Below are 18,633 nucleotides of genomic sequence, written 5' to 3'. Positions count from 1 at the left end.
ATATCTTACACACTTCAAATGTTTGGATGAATATATGGAGAACTTGCCAAGTCATCCAGAGTTTAGTATATTTGTCTCATGAATAGGGGCAATATGTAAATGTCTCAACACTCATTTCCTAGTCACTTGGTTGATTAAGGTGAAAGTAACAGCTGGCTGTCAGGTGCCAGGATCCGCCACATAACACATGCCCTCAGGTCCCTCAACAATAGTACAAATATGACTCGGTGAATGTACATGTGGGTATGAGTGACCTGAGACGTACCTCCCTGGAATACATGGAGGAGCTCTCGGATTATCTACCCAAGCCGTTATGTTCCTAGCCCTGAGCAGCATCCTACCATCACCCTGAATGATACCACAGTACAAGCTTAAAATGAGTTATTTCAACAATTGGCTAAGTTTCTGGTGTCATTCTAAGGAGATCCAGTACCTGTCTGGCTGGGATGACATGATTAACGGACCTCGATGCTTTGCCAGATATAGCCTGCATCTTTCACCCCCATCTTCACTCCCAAGACTCGCACTCCACAGTGTTCTTCGTGATTCACTGTTGCAGTCATCACATTTGGGGTTATCCCTGCCAAGGTTTCACCTTGGCCGGCATGAATACCAGCAACTTAATATTTCTGCGTCAGTTGCTGTCGCTTGAGTACTGATGTCAGGTAGTCAGTGATAAGGCATCCAATGCCATTACATCAGTCTTTCTTCCGTGAATCCCGACGCAGAAGCAGTTCACACGAGTTCTGGACGGCCGCTGCCTGCGTTTTTGTTTCCAAATGGAAGTTGAAGTCTTCTAAAGAAAGTACCCCATTGGTGATCCTTTTTTTCTTGCACTAACCAATGTCAGAAAAAGTTTGTCTTGCCTTTGGAAAGCAAATACCACACCGAGACTTCCACTCTTACTGCTTCACTTGTCTATGCCCAGACCACGACATCCCCTGTTGCTTATGTGCTGTGTTTTAACTTCAGAACTGTCCGTCTGGCCCTTTGTGTAGCCAGATATTTTCGTTTTCAGTCTTCCGATTCTGATATGGCTTCGGTAAGCCATTCGACAGCAGATGATATGAAAAACTTAAAGATAAAGACAGATTGCACAGGTCCAAACTCATTGTCGATGTGTCCGTTAATTTAGTTGTCAGTCCTCGTGTACTCAGTGAGACGTTTCTGCAGCCCCTGATGCCCGCTTCATTTGATTTGTAGGCTGCTACAGAGACCCATTCGGTGTCCGGTATGCTGCAAAACTCTTCATCTAAGGATCCTGTGGTCGTCTCTACATTGGATGGGTCCGGAGCCACTGGGCAGGCAACGGCTTGTGAGAAAGTCCTTCGCACCACCGAATCTCGATACAAACCAACATCTTCTTTCACGACTACCGTTCTTTCAAAAACAGATTTCCTTAGGCTCAGGGTTCCAACCACACCCAAGAAACCGAGTACTCACTGTCAGGCGCCTGCTGCTTTGCCTCATTCTCAGATCCTTAGAATGGGAAGACATTATGCTGATCAGGGGAAGCCAAGCTGTACCCTCAAAAAGAAGGGAGATCTGTCCCCAGTAGTTTTGTCTGAACAAGAGTCAGATGAATCTGATGCATTTGACTATGAAGACATGCAACCTCTTTCCACTTATGAGGATTCTGATGCAGAGGAATCCATTCCTTCAGACTCTTCCCCCAGAGGATTTTTCCTTTGGGGAAGCCCTGCATACTGTAAGGGAGCATTTCCAGTGGGAGTGTTAGGACTATCCTCAGTCTAAAAAGAGAGACTGGGAATTTAGTTCTTCCGCAACACAATCCTGCATGTGGTGGATGATGATTTCTTTGAATCCAGCTTGACTCCTGATGCCCTACCTCTTGCTCCCAGAAAACAGACAAGTAGTACAAGAATCCCTGACTCGCACAAATATCTTTTTTAAAAATCCAACAGCTGACCCTGAGGTCAATTTCAAGGACCAAAAGGGATTAAGGCAACCTCTGCTAAGAATCCCACCCCCTCAAACAAGGATTCCCGTGCATTGGACAGATGGGGTAAAAAAAGTAGTCACCTCAGCTACTCTTGCTGACAGAGCACTAAATTGTCAGTTCCATATGCTTAAATATCAGAAACATACCTTGGAACTGCTTAAACAAAAAGTGTCTTCTTTTCCTTCTTGGGCAGAATCTAAAGATTTACAATATTTAATGCGTTCTGCAAGTCAACTACACATGCTTTGCACTGTGGTTTTGACACCTTTGAACCTTCTTGCAGGGCAACAGTCACTGGATATGTCATTAGAAGACGTGCATGGCTTAAGGAACTTCCCCTGCCAGACCATTTTAAATCTAAATTGTGGATGCTCCCTTGCGCAAAGATAACTTATTTGGCACTAGACAGAACAGGTCTTAAAAAAGATGGAAGAAAAAGTAAAATTTATTCAAACAGTTAAAGATTTTTTACCGGTTCAGTGCCCTAGGTTCAGCAGGCATTTTCCCTCAAAGCACTGGTCCTTTCCTGCTCGGAATAAACAGCCCACCAGACAGCAGTCCCAGGGAATGCACAAATCTAAGCAGTGGACTACCTCCACTTCAAAACCGGGGAGTTTTAAGCCATCCCCTTTTGGTAAGAACTCACAATGACTCACCCCACATTCACTTCCCCTAGGAGGAAAACTCTTCTTTCACTCAATCACCTGGGCAACCATTACCAAGGACCAATGGGTTCTGAACATTGTGTCTCAGGGATGCAAGTTCTCCTTCCACACCCTTCCATCCCAAAAGGGTTCCCAGGTCTTCCACCAAATCAGTGGGCAGAGGCTCAAAAACATATCCATTCCCTGCTCTCTCTGAGGGCAGTGGAGCCAGTTCCTGCAGAAAAGCTAGATCAAGGCTTCTAATCGAGACTTTTTTCCGATGCCCCATCCTCTATCTTTCCATTCTAAATACCTTCCTGGTGATCCCAAAATTGAAAATGCTCACCCTCCAGCAGCTGCTGCCCATCATCTCCAAGGGCGCTTGGCTTGCCACCCTGGATCTAAGATACCTACCTTCACATTCCTATCAAGGAATCGTGCAGAAAATATCTCCACTTTAAGGCAGGATCATAACACTTTCAGTTTTCTACACTTCCCTTTGGTTTATTTACTGTTCCCGGAGTTTTCATAAAATGCCTGGTTCAGGCATTTCCTTTTGCAGACAAAGAAATATTCAGATTTACCCCTACTTAGCCGACTTCCTTTTTCAGGCAGACAGCCAGGAAAAGCTGCTCAAAACCTGGCCTTTGTAATGTGCCTACTAACTACCCTAGGGCACACAATCACCGAAAAGAAATCCAAACAGGTGCCCACCCAAACGATAATCTTCCTTGGAGCACGTCACGACACAGCATCCCAGATTTCATAGCTTACACCAGACTAACCCATTTTCTTGTCGGCCTACTTCTCTCAACTGGCCACCAGGCCACAGCTTTCTGCAAGGAAAATTCTGCAAAGTCTGGGTTTCATGGCATCTTGCATATTCCTTATTCCGTATGCCAGACTGCATATGAGGAAACTTCAGTGGTACCTAAAGAGCCTTTCGTGTCAACACACTCAAAACCTGGAACTCTTGTACCTATAATTTCTTGCCAAAGAATGGAATTTCTTTGGTGGGCAACAGCATGCTCCCACAAGGGGACTGCCCTTCTCCCCACACTGCACCGCCCAGACCCTCACCACTGACACATCAGACTCTGCTTGGGGTGCGCACTTGGAAGGCAGGTGCATACAGGGCCAATGGAGCCCACAGCAAATCCCCTTGCCCATCAGTCAAAAAGAAATGATGGCTGTGCAGCATGCCTTGATGGCTTTCAAACCTTTTCCCTCTCCAGGGTTCTCCAGATCAAAGCAGACACTACTGTTATGTGGTACATCAACAAGCATGGAGGGACTCTCTCCTGCCTTCTATGTAGGCTGGCCATGACCCTCTGGCTCACAGCTTCTTCCATGCAACTTAACCTGTTGACACAAAACATGTCAGGCTGTCTCAACTCCCCGGGCAGAACAATTAAGCAGAAACCTTCTTTACCCACACATGTGTTAGCTCAGCAAAAGTACCTTCACTCTAAAAACTTAGAAATGTGGAGCCCTGAAGGCCGACAGCTTCCCACACCAACCATCAGCGCAGCAAATTCTGCTCCAGGAAGCATCACTGCATGGCTTCGAAATTGGATGCCCTGTCCTTCCCCTGGGTCAACCTCTTTGTCTGTTTCCTCCCCTACCTCTCATCCCCTTGGTTCTGCTCAAAATAAAGGAGGAAAAACCAAGGACCATTCTTAGAGCTCTAGACTGGCCCCAACAGCACTTGTACACCTTGCTGCACGGCCTGTCCCTGCTGCCTCCATGGCATCTTCCTCAGATTCCAAACTCTTATCCCAAAAGGAAGGGGAATTCATGCATCCCCAATCGGAGACACTCAATTTGGCAGCTTGGTGTATTCCCTGATCCCAAACCAATCTGACATTTTCAGTAGACAGGTTCTGGATTTTTTCCGTGAGGTCAGACATCCTAGCACCAGAAAGTCTTATGCAGATAAACTGAAAAGGTTTTGTACCTGGATCCAGGCTAAGGGGGCCAATATGACACAGCCCTCCATCCCTCTCATCCTGGATTTATTTAGCTGACCACCTACACAGTGGTCTCTTTCTATTATATAAAAATTCATGCCTCTGCTATTTCTGCCCATTTTCCCACCCCATTTCTCACATGCTTTGATCACAGTTCCTCAGAGGGGCAGCAACTGGAGGCCCTACAGAAGGGCACCAACAACAGCTTGGGACCTTAACTTCATCTTGGAAAAGCTCCCGCTGCCTCTTTTTGAACCAGCTTCTTCTGTAGAGTTAACATTTCTCTGTTGGAAGACCGCCTTCCTTCTGGCCATCACTTCAACCAGAAGAGTCTGAGCTTCAAGCACTCATGGTTGTGGAACCCTTCATCATCTTCCATGCAGATTGGGTATCCCTCAGAGCTAACGCATCCTTCTTGCCCAAGGTGGTGTCCAGTTTGGCTGTCAACCAATCCATTAATTTGCCCACCTTCTTTCCTAATCCCCAGAACAAGGGGGAAAGGATTCTTCACTCTAGATGTGCGCAGCTCAGATACTGTCTGGACAGGACTAAATCCTTCAGAAAGTCTGATCAATTGCTGATTAGCTTTGCTAAAGGGGCAGAAGACAAAGTTATCTCCAAGCAAACCATTTCCATATGGATAACACACTACATCCATTTCTGCTACATACAGCATGGTAAGCCCCCCCCCCCCCCAAGGGGGTAGGGCACAGTCCAGCAGAGCAGCCACCACCTCCAAAACTTTCCTCAGAGCAGTCCCCACCAGGGACATCCTGGAGATTGCCACCTTGACATCTATTCACACTTTTGCCAAGCATTACCACCTGCCCCTCTTCTCCAAATCCAGGGCAGGATTTGCCTCTGCAGTCTTGCAGGGCATCCTAGCCAGCCCCTAGCTTACTTGACTGTCACCACCCATTTCCTCAGCTTTGGGAATATACCCATATGTGATGACTGCAACAGTGAATACACTCTAACATCTACATTTGTTGTAAGTGTACACAACTGTATTTTCCTAAGCACCATTGAGAATATTGGTGTCCAACCTAACACACTCACACTAGGCGACTTCAACTATTCCATTAACTGGGAAAACTACTCCTGTACCAATAGACTTGCCCAACGTTTCCAGAAGTTCATTTATTCCCGTGTCCTGGACCAATTAGTTCTTACCACACTAGAGAGAGCAACATCCTTGACCTGGTCGTTACTAACGTGGACAATCGTTGCTCTACACCAGTTATCAACTCCTCCCTGGTTAGATCCGACCCAAACTAATCATCTTAAAGTCCCCCCCCCCCCCCCGCAAAGGTAACCGTCATGAAAAACTTCTCCAAAGCTAACTTTGGGCTCCTAAGAACAGAGGTTGCTAACTTCACAACACACACGAAAATGGAGAATAGTTGCATGACCGCCTAATCATACACCAATCCACTGTACGAACACGTACGCAAATGCATGGATCTCGCCAAACCCAATAGAACCAAGACTGTCTGTTCCATAAAAAGGAAGCCAATTTGGTGGTCCCTTGGCATAAACAAACTACAGCAGAAGGAGGAAACTGATGAGGAATAAGGTGAAGTTCTAAGACTGGAACAACTTCCTTATCAGCCTTAACAAAAAGTCGAGATCCCTCATCAGATCCTCTAAAGCTAGCTATGAAAACAGAATTGCAGCAGATAGTTAAGACAGCCACAAGACCTTCTGTAGTTATGTAAAGAATCTCCACGGCAACACCCAGAGTTGCTCTGAGCTAATGCACAATGATACCTTGAATACTGAGTCAACAGATATTGCCAATGTACTGGCCAATAGTTTCAGTGCCAACTTTACCCCTCTGCCACCCCACCCCATCCCCAAAGGACCAATCGCAATACCAGTAGATTCCCAGGCATCCAGTATTACTGCTGCACAGGTGAAAACAGCACTGTCCAAGGCCAGGAATACAGCTTCTGTGGGACCTTGAGAATATCCCTAGCTGTTTTCTTCATGAACTACAGGGTAAACTGGCACCGCATCTATGTCCCTTGTTCAGTCATAGCCTCACGTCATGCTTTGTCCCTACCGAATGGTGCATTGCTACACTCATCCCTCTCCACAATGGAGGAGTGACTAAAGACTCTGGGAACTGTTGTCCCATTAGTGTGATGAGTCTGACATACAAAACTGTGGAACACATCACTGACCTAATAAACAAGGATATAGGGAATCTCCATACTTTGGATCCCACACAGTTTGGTTTTGTGAAGGGTAGATCATGCCTGCTCTACTTAGTCGACTTTTTTGAGTCTGTCAGTAGAGCTGTGGATTAGGGAAATGTGGTTCATACAGCCTACCTTGATCTGTCCAAGGCCTTTGATACCATTCTTCACTTGGGAATCATAGAAAATCTCACTAAGCTAGGCAACCCCTATATCACTAGGTTGGTTGCAAACTGACTCACAGAACCCACCGTGTTAAAAGTAGCTATCTCTAAGTCACTCTGCCAACTAGTCACAAGTGGAGACGTACAAGGTTCGGTCCTCTACTATTTGGTATATTCTTCTCTAAAATCCAGGCCAACACAAAGGGACTCTGGCTGACAGTTTGCAGACTATTGCAAGTTGGGAACTATTGTTAATTCCCCAAGTGATTTTGACATCCTACAGAATGCCCTCACGGAGACTGACGACTGGTATCAGAAACATGGGCTTAAGCTCAGTGCCAAAAAATGTCATTCCCTTTGGTAAAAACCCGGTTCCCATGAATTACCCCATTGATGGAAGTCCAGTGAACACAGAAGGTGTTAAGAGATCTGGGAACACAAGTTGACAGTAACCCCTCTATTGATCACCACATAGCCACTGTAGTCAGAAAGTCCTATGTTACAGATCACATTATTAAGGGTTTTGCATCCAGAAAGAAACGGGTAATTTTCTCCCTCTACTCATGACTATTAGGCCAGTCATCATGTACAGTGCCCCATTTGGCATGTACCTCACTGGACACCTGCAACAATTGGAGAGGCTGCAAAAGTACCTCACAAAGAGGATCTTAGGCCTTAAATGCTTTTCTTATATGGATAGACTCAAGAATCTCCAACTATTCTCGGTCTCATATCGCATACTTAGAGGCGATCTCTGCTTGACTTACAAAGCCATGTCTGACCCAGCTCTGTTAGAAATACTACATTAAAGAAATCCCAATCCTTTTGTACCATACACTCCAGAGATCTCAACCTTATTACCACTATCAACAGAACGTACTGGAGGGACTGGTTCATAACCCAGGGACTGCCCATGCTGTTGAATAGACTTCCCATGCATGTCAAGCAGAGCACCTCGCTGACCATGTTCAAGTGGAATCTTGAGTTGATGGGGAATGGAAAGTTCACCCCAGGGATGACTCCAGTGGTTCTATCAATAGATTGACTGGGAACTAAATTTGGGTGGCTTGATGCCTGTATAATCTGATGGCTAGGCTTGTAAAGGCCCCAGGGCCATTAGCCTAGTACACATCTATGAACTCTGCATGCCTTCTCTACTCTTAAGTACCTGAAAATTCAAGCAGGACCAATTGGCCAGAGAGGCTTGAAGTTGTATAGAGGATATAGATTCCTCTAGAATGATGACTGGAATCTTTTGAAAATCCCAAGGTGATCCTCCTCATTTTTTTCTTGTCGCTAGCGTTTTTTGGAGTAGATTTGTCTGGTGTGTTTGCATGATATGAGAAAAAAAATTAAGTTTGTTTAATGTCCATTTGATGTTTTCTCAGTCTTCCTTCAACGTGTGTGGTGTTATCTGATCATTTGCCAGTCGTTTCCTAGCTGGACTCCAGATGTTCATCGTGCTATACTGCTGCTGTCATCACACTTGGGTTATCCTGTCGTCAGGCGGTCCCACAGTCGGCCGAATCCCAAAGTCTTGGTCCGGCGTCGGTTGTCCGTCGCCTCTTCCCTGACGTCAGTGCAACGGGTATAAAAGAGACAGCCGACGTCATTTTCTTCAGTCTTTCTTGCCGCGCAGTGCCCGAAGCACAAGCCGTTCAAGTGACGGTCGGCCAGCTCCTGAAATTTTCGAATAGAGTTTCAGTCTGAAGTCTTCTCTAAAGCTAAGTATCCCGTTGGGTAAACTTTTCTTGCCTCAGACCGATGTCAGGCAAAGTTAATAATTGTATTTCTTGTGGGAAGCAAATACCTCATAAGGATTTTCATTCTTATTGTATTCCTTGCCTAGGCCCAGACCACGATGTCTGCATGCAGTCGGAGCAACCGACATCAGCAATGATTAAAAAACGCAAAGATAAGGACTGGCAGCCAAGACCAGATACTGAGGCCTCAGCAAGGCCTGACGCCGGTTCTCCGGTTTTCAGCGAGGTGCCTTCGCAGCCCCTGACTACTGCTGATTCAGAATTTCTGACCGCATCCCAAACCGAAACCGTTGGGCCTCAGGATCCGATTCCACCTCACTCCTCGGACGTCAGCCCCGACGGGGATCCGGAAACTTTGAATAGACTTTCGGTCTCAAAGAGCGTTTTCAAACCGACAACTGCCCCTGCCAAGCCTTATGCTAAGCTCAAAGCCCCCTTGAAAGTTAGAAAACCGGGGCCACACTCCCCCCCCCCCCCCCCACAGGCCCCTATGCCTAAAAAGCACATGCTTATGATGGCCGAGGATTTAATTACCCTTATCAGGGGATCCCATCCCCTTCATGAAAAAAGGCCTAGACTGGAGAAAGATTATCCTTCCTCTGACCAAGCATCCATTTCCTCAGGCAACTCTGACGACCAGGATTATTCCTTCCGTCCTTATGAAGACTCAGATGCTGAAGAGTCCATTCCCTCCGTCCCCGTCCCCCCCCCTGAAGACTACTCTTTTGGGGAAACTTTACACACCATGAGGGAACACTTCCACTGGGAAGGCCAAGATTACTCTGACTCCAAGAAAAGACTCCGTGAGTTTCTTCTTCTTCCACAGCTTTAGACCCCTGGCAATTCCTCCAGTTTTAGACATTTTGGATGATGTTTTCTCTGAATCCAGTTTAAACCCAGATTCCTTACCTCCAGCTAAACCAGACAGATACTACCGAGTTCCTGATACTCATAAGTTTCTATGCAAAAGCCCTAATGCAGACCCCAAGACCATTTTCCAGGGTCCCAAAGGAGTTAAGGCTTCTACTGCTAAGAATCCACTCCCTTCTGAAAGAGATTCCAGAGCATTAGAAAGATGGGGAAAGAAAGTGTATACTTCTGCCACTTTGGCCATGAGGGCATTAAACTGCCAATTCCACATGCTAAAATACCAACAGTATTTGATTACACAGTTAAAGCAGAAGCTGATCCCTCAGACAGATCAACTAGATTTGAAAGAGATGCAGGATTTGCTGCATGCAGCAGAACAAGTGGGAAAACATACCTTACAGTGTGGTTTTGATTCATTGGAAGCCTCATGTAGAGCAGCTGTCACAGGGTCTGTCATACGTAGGCATGCTTGGCTTAAAGAACAAGCCTTACCAGAACATGTCAAAGCAAAGTTATTGGATGCCCCCTTGCAGAAAGATGTGTTGTTTGGTGTCAAAGCAGAGGAAGTTTTGAAGAAAATGGAAGAAAAGGCAAAATCTATGCAAACAGTTAAAGATTTTTTACAGGTTCACCCTCCTCGTTTCAGTAGAAACTGGCCATCAAAAAACTGGTCCTTTCCTGCATCAGACAGACCCCAGAGAGGTAGGTACAGGCGCCCAAGGGGCAGAGGCCAGCCACAAGGTTCTTTCAGGCGTAGACAATGGCATACAGCAACTCAGAGGTGGAGACGAAAGATCTCAACCTTTCAGGAAACGAACACAATGACTTCCCTCTTCACCTGCCAAGCAAAATTGCCCTGGCAGCACCTTTGGGAGGAAAACTGGCTCTATTTCCACAAAATTGGCGCATAATAAGAAAGAACAAATGGATTCTGCACATTATTACCCGAGGCTACAGATTTCATTTCCACACATTTACCTCTGATGAGAGGCATGACAAATCTGCCTCCAAACCAATGGGTAGAGACTCAAACAAATTTCAGCTCCCATGGATATGAAAGCAATTCAAAAGGTACCTACAAAAGAGCAAGGTTAAGGTTTTTACTCAAGACTGTTTCTAGTCCCAAGAAAGGTCAAAGCCTGGAGGCCCATCTTAGACCTCTCAATTCTGAACACATACCTGGAGGTACCCAAATTTAAAATGCTCACTCTACAGCAGCTCCTTCCCATGTTGGGCAAGGAGTCTTGGCTGGTAACGTTGGACCTCAGAGGCATACCTGCACGTCCCTATCAGACAAGATTGCAGAAGATACCTCAGATTTTTGGCAGGTACAACGCATTATCAATTCTCTGCACTGCCCTTTGGCTTATCTACTGCACCCAGAGTATTTACGAAATGCCTGGCATCAGTAATTGCATATTGCAGATGAGGAATACAAATTTACCCATATCTGGACGACTGCCTGATCCAAGGGGACAGCAAGGACATTCTATTACAGCATCTGGCTTTTGTAACACAGCTGCTTAGTTGCCTAGGGTACACAGTAAACAAAAAGAAGTCAAAACTAATACCCTCGCAACAAATAATATTCCTGGGTGCCAGCTTAAATACAACGGCCCAGATGGCTTACCTCACACCAGACAAAAACAATTGACTCAATACTTCAAAAAGATAGCAACTTTTACCCAGCTCACTGCAAGGAAAATCCTGCAGGCATTGTGGTTCATGGCATCATGCATTCAACTAATCCCATATGCAAAGCTGCATATGAGAAAATTACAATGGTACCTGAAAAGTGTATGGTCTCAACACAGGCACAGCCTCGAAACAAATATACCTATCATTCCCTGCCTTCAAAAAGAGTTCGTATGGTGGGCTCAAGCATGTCAAACAAACAAGGGTCTTCCTTTCGTCTTACCTCCAGCAATCCAAACCATGACAACAGATTCTTCAGACTACGCCTGGGGAGCACACATGACAGGACAGTGCATACAGGGCAAATGGTCTGCAAAACAAATGCACCTTCACATCAACCAAAAGGAGATGCTAGCTGTGCAGAATGCCCTGACAGCCTTCAAGGACCTCTTGCATCCAGGACAGCTTCTAATAAGGCAGACAACACCACAGTTATGTTCTACATAAACAGGGAGGAATACACTCCTACCCTTTATGCAGACAGGCTATGACCTTATGGAACACAGCTTTGACCTACCAAGTACAACTACAAGCACAATTCCTGCCAGGAAAGGAAAACATATTGGCAGACGAATTAAGCAGAAACATGGCAGACCCCCACGAGTGGAGACTACACCCACAAGTATTTTCAATGATAACCCAAAGCTGGGGATGTCCAGACATAGATCTATTTGCATCCCCCAACAATTGCCAATTACAAAAATTCTGCACAAGGACTTATCACTCCCTAGCCTGGAAAGTGGACGCTCTATCATTCAGTTAGACAACACTGATAGTCTATGCCTTCCCTCCACTACCTCTATTGACCAAGGTATTACTGAAGGTCAGATAGAGACCACAAATGATCCTCATTGCTCCAGACTGGCCACGCCAGCACTGGTACCCATTACTAAGGAACTTGACTCAGTCCTCCATGGATCTTGCCTCAATTCCCACTACTGTTGACTCAGAAAAACTATCAAATCCGTCACAGCCAGCTCAGAACTTTAAATTTAGCTGCATGGAGAATTCCTTAAATTATCAATCAACACTTCCCTCAAAGGAAGTCCTGAATGTGATTATGGAGGCCAGGAGGCCCAGCACCAGGAAAACTTACTCAAATGGAAAAGATTTTGTGCATGTCACTAGGCTAAAGGTCAAAATCCTTGGATTCCAAACATTCCTCACATACTGCAATACCTAACTGAGATGCTACACAAAAGCCTTTCCTTCTCCTCCATTAAGATCCATGCTTCAGCCATTTCAGCTCAGTATAATACGGATCCCCCAATTTTCTCACACCCTTTACTTAGACAGTTTCTCAGAGGGGCTAAGAATATAAGACCCCCAGAAAACCACCAACACCAACTTGGGACATGAACTTCGTTTTAGAAAAGTTAACACTACCTCCTTTCGAACCAGCATTCTCAGCAGAACTACAATACTTGTCTTGGAAAACAGCCTTGTTTACTGGCTATTACCTCAGCACGCAGGGTCTCAAGAACTACAAGCACTTATGGCAGTGGAACCTTTCATTATTTTCCATCAGGACAGAGTCTCTTTACGAACTAACCTTACCTTCATGCCCAAGGTAGTATCCAGTGTGGCTTTGAATCAGACCATTCATTTACCCACCTTTTATCCTAACCCACAGAATAAAGGAGAAAGGCTCCTTCACTCTTTGGACATTCACAGACAGCTACGTTACTACTTAGATAAGACAAAGATCTTCAGAAAAACTGACCAACTCTCTTTGTATCATATGCTGCAGGTTCACAAGGAAAGGCTATTTCAAAACAGACCATCTCCAAATGGATAGCACATTGTATCCGCTTTTGCTACTCGCACCAATGGAAGGCAGTGCCTGTCAATATTAGATCCCATTCTACCAGGGCTACTGCAACCTCAGCAGCCTTTCTCAGAGGGGTTCCAACCAAAGACATTCTGGAGGCAGCTACTTGGAGTTCAGTGCACACCTTTACTAAGCACTACAACCTTCCATTATACTCATAAACCAGGGTGGTTTTGCCACTGCAGTTCTGCAGGGCATCCTAGCATCACCTAACCCAGTTTAGTACCAGCCACCCTTCCATAGCTTTGGGATTCTACCCAAGTGTGATGATTGCAGCAGTATAGCACGATGAACATAGTACAGTTTTGTACTTACCATAAATGTAGATGTTCGAGTGGTTATACTGCTGCAGTCCAGGTTACTCTCCCTCCATCCCCTCTACCTACCAGGGTGTTTGTTACAACTCCATGTACCTCAGTCTATTGGATGCAGGTCTATATGGTGTATTTGCTAACAGCTAGTTCTATTGCTCATCTACTAAGGTATTGTTGCATAGTTATTGTTTTGCCTTCCTACTTAGGGGCACCTGACATCTGGGGCAAGAAAAACTGAAAAGAATGGCGTCGGCTGTCTCTTTTATATCCCTGTCGCACTGACGTCCGGGAAGAGGCGACGACATCCGACGCCGGACCAAGACTTTGGGATTCAGCCGAATGCGGGACCACCTGACGACAGGATAACCCAAGTGTGATGACTGCAGCAGTATTACCACTTGAACATCTACATTTATGGTAGGTACAAAACTGTACTTTCCTCTACTCACAATCTCGTGCTCCCCAACAGACTCCCCAGATCGTTTTGCCATTTGACACTATTCCTGTCAGCATCTCAGTCCTGGCTCTGCAAATCATATCCTTTCTGGTGCTTTGTTTAGATTTCTCTGTTTTTCCCCTTACCCTTTTGCTAGATTATTTTGTCAGTTAGGCATAGGTTAGATTAGGTAGATTTGCTATGTTTAAGTGTAGAATTGTTTTCATTGATGTTTTTGTTTAGTGGTGCATTATACCTCCTGTGATGCCCCTCATCTTGGCCAGTAAACCAAGAGCCTGAATCCTCACCACTAACGCGAGTGAGTAACATACACTTCGAAAAAAAGATAGGTACACACGGTATTTCTAGATGCATCTCTCTGCATCAAGCACAATTTCCCTTAAGAGCACACACAGCGCATTCAATCCAGGGTCTAGGTTTCCTGTCTCTTTGTAGGCCCCCAATAAGACTCCCTAGTGGCACAGCTGTAGAGTTGAGTCTCCAGCCATGTGTCCTCGGCCAAGTCCTCCACGGCCCTGTCTTTGAAACTAGTGCTCTCTGCCCTGCTCCAATTAGCTGACACACTTTGAGATTTGATTTTCCCATACAGACACACACCTTTGAAAGGCTGGCACAGATTTACTAGCTATGCCCCACTGCCCAGGCTGTGAGGTAGATACTGCCACCAGAACACTCCAAAACCAGCTAAGGCATTTACAAGGGTACCAAATTATACTAAGTGAAATTAATACTAGTATAAATGGTGAGTTTGACCAGTGCAGTAAGGCTTCCAGGAGCAACCTCAGTGTCACCAAATAGATAACTACTTTCAAATGTTAAAACATTCTTTAAAAGACCAGCCAGAACAAAATGTTTAAATATATTTAATAAATAAAAGAACATGAAAACACTAAATATCTAGTTGCAGTTGACACCAGAGTTTCAATCCCAATAAATATTGAGATGAGTAGATTCACACAGATGGAAGAAAAAAAGTACTTTGATCTCGCTATATTTTCCTGACCTACACAAAAAAATTACTATTTCCTGGTTACTTACCAATGCAAGGCGAGATGAAGTAGGTGAACGGTCCTATTTCAGATTCCAAAAAAATAAAAACAGACTTCATTGTCATCTAGTATTAAATCATTATTTCCGTGCTGGATTACAGAATGACATTGCATACATCTGGTCATCTGACTTCTGCTTCCCATACTACCCTGCTTTACTAGAAACTGAACCAAAATCTTCCACATACAAGTTGCCATACACACAGTTTCGCTAAGATGTGTCATAGAATCTGGAAGCCATAAAACCATTTCAACACTTCCACTCTTCCAGGGTAGAAGTTAGTTCATTGCTATGTGTGATGCAGACTGATTCCTAGTGCTTGTTTTTACAGACCGTCTCTGGCTGCCTTCAGAACTGTAAGATGGAATCTTTATGGCCTAGCAGGTAATTTAATTTCAGGATATTTTTCTAAAAGTTAGCTGGTGCTGAGTTAACCTTTTCTCTTTCAGTATCCTCTGTTACAGTACTGCAATCTGATGTACATGCATATTTCTTTTCTGTCTAGCAGGACACACTATTGGTACATTGTTAACATAAGCAGCTTTACAAATACTTTTTTTCAACATCAGTATATGTACAAATCACTTTGATATACAACGAACCTTTTTGTGGAATGTGGCAGTGGGTTGCACTTGCAAACATCTCTTAGATAATTGCAGCAGCCTTTCCAGGGTGCTGTTTGAGAGTTCTGCCCATGGCTTAATGGGGAACCATATTTGGCACCATCTGTATGACAAGAGCAGTCCACAAAAAAACGGCTTTTGTGGAGACCGTCCTGCTCTGGAGGCAGTGTGGGGTGGTGTCCCGTATCACTTTGATATACAAGTGACATAGTTCATTACAAAACTCCAGCGACCTATGTTGGCATACGTTACACATCCACTGCCCAGTTTCTCCTGTCATTGGTAGGAGTACTTCACAACGTTGCACCTGTTTTGGAGATGTTTTCCAGCTTGTCAGCGCAGAGGGTGGACCCCAAAGCCCCCTCCTCTGTAGGCAGTATTTTTTGGATACCATTGCTTGTCATGGGTGGTTCACCCTCTGTATGTGCTTATAGACCTAGTGTCTCAGAAAGAGTAGTGTGGAGCTTATTCCTAAGAAGCTTTACAAAATTCTTGCTTTTCTCAAGGATCAGCCAAATTGGAGTAAAGACCTTGCTGTGGTGGCAGTTGCCACCATGAAGTATCTGAAGAGAGTTCTCTATTCATCCTCCAAACAGAAAATGTGTGGCTTTGGACTGCCTGAGGAATTGATTCTGTGTCTCAGCAATTTTCACTGCTATGGCACTCAACTGCTTATCCCACTTGACAAGAATTCAGAGCGATCTTGTAGCTGAAGTGTCGAGTAATGTTAAGATGCAGTAGTCTCTGACATTTCAGAAAACTAACTGAGCAGCTGGCACTGGCTTTGCCTTGTGAAAAGACTTTTGGATGCAGGTGTGCAGCTCTGTGGGCTGCTTAATGGTGTCCTTTATTATGTCTTCTGATTGCTTTTCCTTGTTTGAACCTACAGTTAAAGAAACTCTTACTGTGTACACAAGCAAGGAGGGATCTATTCAGCTTCCTGTGTTTTTCCTCCTAATTTCTCAAGGGTGAATGCTTGGTACTTTGCTTGGATGTGCATAGCAAATGAGATTTTACCTGAGTGACAAACACTCTTTGAAACCCAGCCAGCTGTTTTGCTTTACAGAATCCAGATTGGACAAACTTGTGTCAAGTGATATCCAATTGTCTGTCAAACTATTTCCTTTGCTTATACCTTGAGAATAAAACTGAGTGTTAAACTCTAAGAATTAATGTATTAGAGCTGTGGCTACTTCTACAGCTTTTTTCCCACTTTTTTCCCCAGAACTTCCTTCAAGGTCTGTACAACAGCTACACTTTCAGTCCAGGGTTTCCATTTGTTTCCCCCATGTTACGGAATATCCTTCCGTAGCCCCTCCCAGGTTTAATTGGCTAGGCACTCTGTTCCACGAATTGAAGCTTAGATGGAGAAGACCGCATCAGATATGAAATTTATGCACTTACCATAACTGTAGATCTGTGTTGTCTGTCTTTTGGTTAATTTCCACCCAGCCTTTTTGGTGGGTCTCATTGCCTTAGCTCAGTGATGGCGAACCTGTGACATGTCAAAGGTGACACATGCCACATTTTGGGTGACTCGCCAGTGATTACATACATCCGATTTTACAGACAATGCTTTTGCATTCCTTGCTCATGTGAAGTGCACTGAATTAAATTGTGCCAAGAGCTTTTGACACGCCAATGTTCCCATCACTGTCTTAGATCGAGTGGTTGAAGTTCGGGTACCCCTTTTTTTTTTTTGGATCCCTTTGTCCTCCTGTATGTGATAAAATGTGTTTTGGACCTAGATTTAAGTGAGGCATACTCTATCTGAGGTCTGTTTGGGAGATGTGGTTTGTGGGTAAGGAAGGTGAAGCCCAGAGATTTGAAGTCTTAAGGATTTGACTGTAGTATGATCAGATAGCTCACAGGTTGAACCAGACAACACTGATACATTATAAGCACGCAAGTTTTGTAACCTCTAAGTATATTTTGTACTGCTGAAATGGGATTGTCCAAGTGCATTTCTGAGCAGCAGTCTTTGATTTATTAGCTGGAAGTCACTATTTCAGACTGGTAGTTAGCACAGGGGACTAAACTCTGCATTGTTAATGAGCTGCTTCCTCTACCCAGCTGCATACATTCCACCTTAATTTGCCAACAAAAGTCCCTTAACTAGAAATTGCTCCCTGGCAGCCCCATAAAAAGGACAGTAGTGACCAGTGGACTTATCTGATCAACAAATAGGTGAACAAAAAAGTGAAGTAAAGAGGCTTTTAATATTTCAAGTTTTTTTTTTTTTTTGGGGGGGGGGGGGGGGCAGATTTTTATAGTTCTCTCTAAGATTGAGAGGTAAAATGCCTTGACTAATCTGGCTTCCTTTTTTTTTAGGCAGTAGAAGTAATGGAAAAAAATGAAATACCTTGCCAGGCTCTTATAAGGATGTTGACAAAGAAGCCAGGATGGAAAGAAACCAACTTTCAGGTAAGATATATTACGTTGATCTTATTTTCTTTGACCAGGGAAGTCTGGGATAACGCTCCTTTTTCAGAGGAGACCTGGGGAGAAAAGCTCCAATATTCCTAGACATAGACAATCTATGGTATATTATTTTCCACATTGTATGCAACATTTTCATCTTGGTTACATATATAGTTTTGCATACATAATTAGCTGTAACAGATTAATGCTAACCTTGCACGATACAGTTTGTGACTCTATGAAGGAAGGGAAAATAGAGAGATTACCTGTGCATTTGCGTGGGGTAGTAGAAGTGCAATTAAAAATGAGGGAATACAGAACTCGACATTTGAGTAGGTTAGTTGGTAATTTGTATGATAAAGGAGATCTAGGGTTAAGTAGAAGTAGGTAGTTATGAAATGAGTTAAATGTTTTTAGTAAGAGGGAAAAATGTAATAGCCATATGGAAATTTTAGTACAGAGCAGCTATCATTTTAAGTCTTTCAGCTTTATTTTCTTCTGGATTGGAAATTTACCTGCATGTAGAGCAAGACTAAATTGAAGTGTTTTGCAGCAGTTGTAGCAGTGTTTTAAAGTATTTGTTTTCTTTAAGCTTTAACTGTAGTGTGATGGAGTTCCACGGTTTTGAGGTAGTGAGAGTAGTGTGTGTTTTTGGTAGAATTGTTTT

The 18,633-nt window shown here is 44.3% G+C and overlaps 1 protein-coding gene across 1 annotated transcript in view; it reads left to right on the top strand.

Moving 5' to 3' along the window:
- CKAP5 (cytoskeleton associated protein 5) overlaps window positions 1-18,633 on the top strand; it is a 4,315,141-nt gene that overhangs the window by 1,895,860 nt on the left and 2,400,648 nt on the right. The window contains exon 14 of the mRNA XM_044084803.1: window positions 17,877-17,969. Within this exon, the coding sequence (XP_043940738.1) occupies window positions 17,877-17,969 (93 nt within the window). The remainder of the gene's footprint in view (window positions 1-17,876; window positions 17,970-18,633) is intronic.

This window comes from Protopterus annectens, chromosome 9.part0, assembly GCF_019279795.1.
Source record: "Protopterus annectens isolate FY-2018-M chromosome 9.part0, PAN1.0, whole genome shotgun sequence".
NCBI lineage: Eukaryota > Metazoa > Chordata > Ceratodontiformes > Protopteridae > Protopterus > Protopterus annectens.
This window is presented reverse-complemented; position numbering and strand designations above follow the sequence as displayed.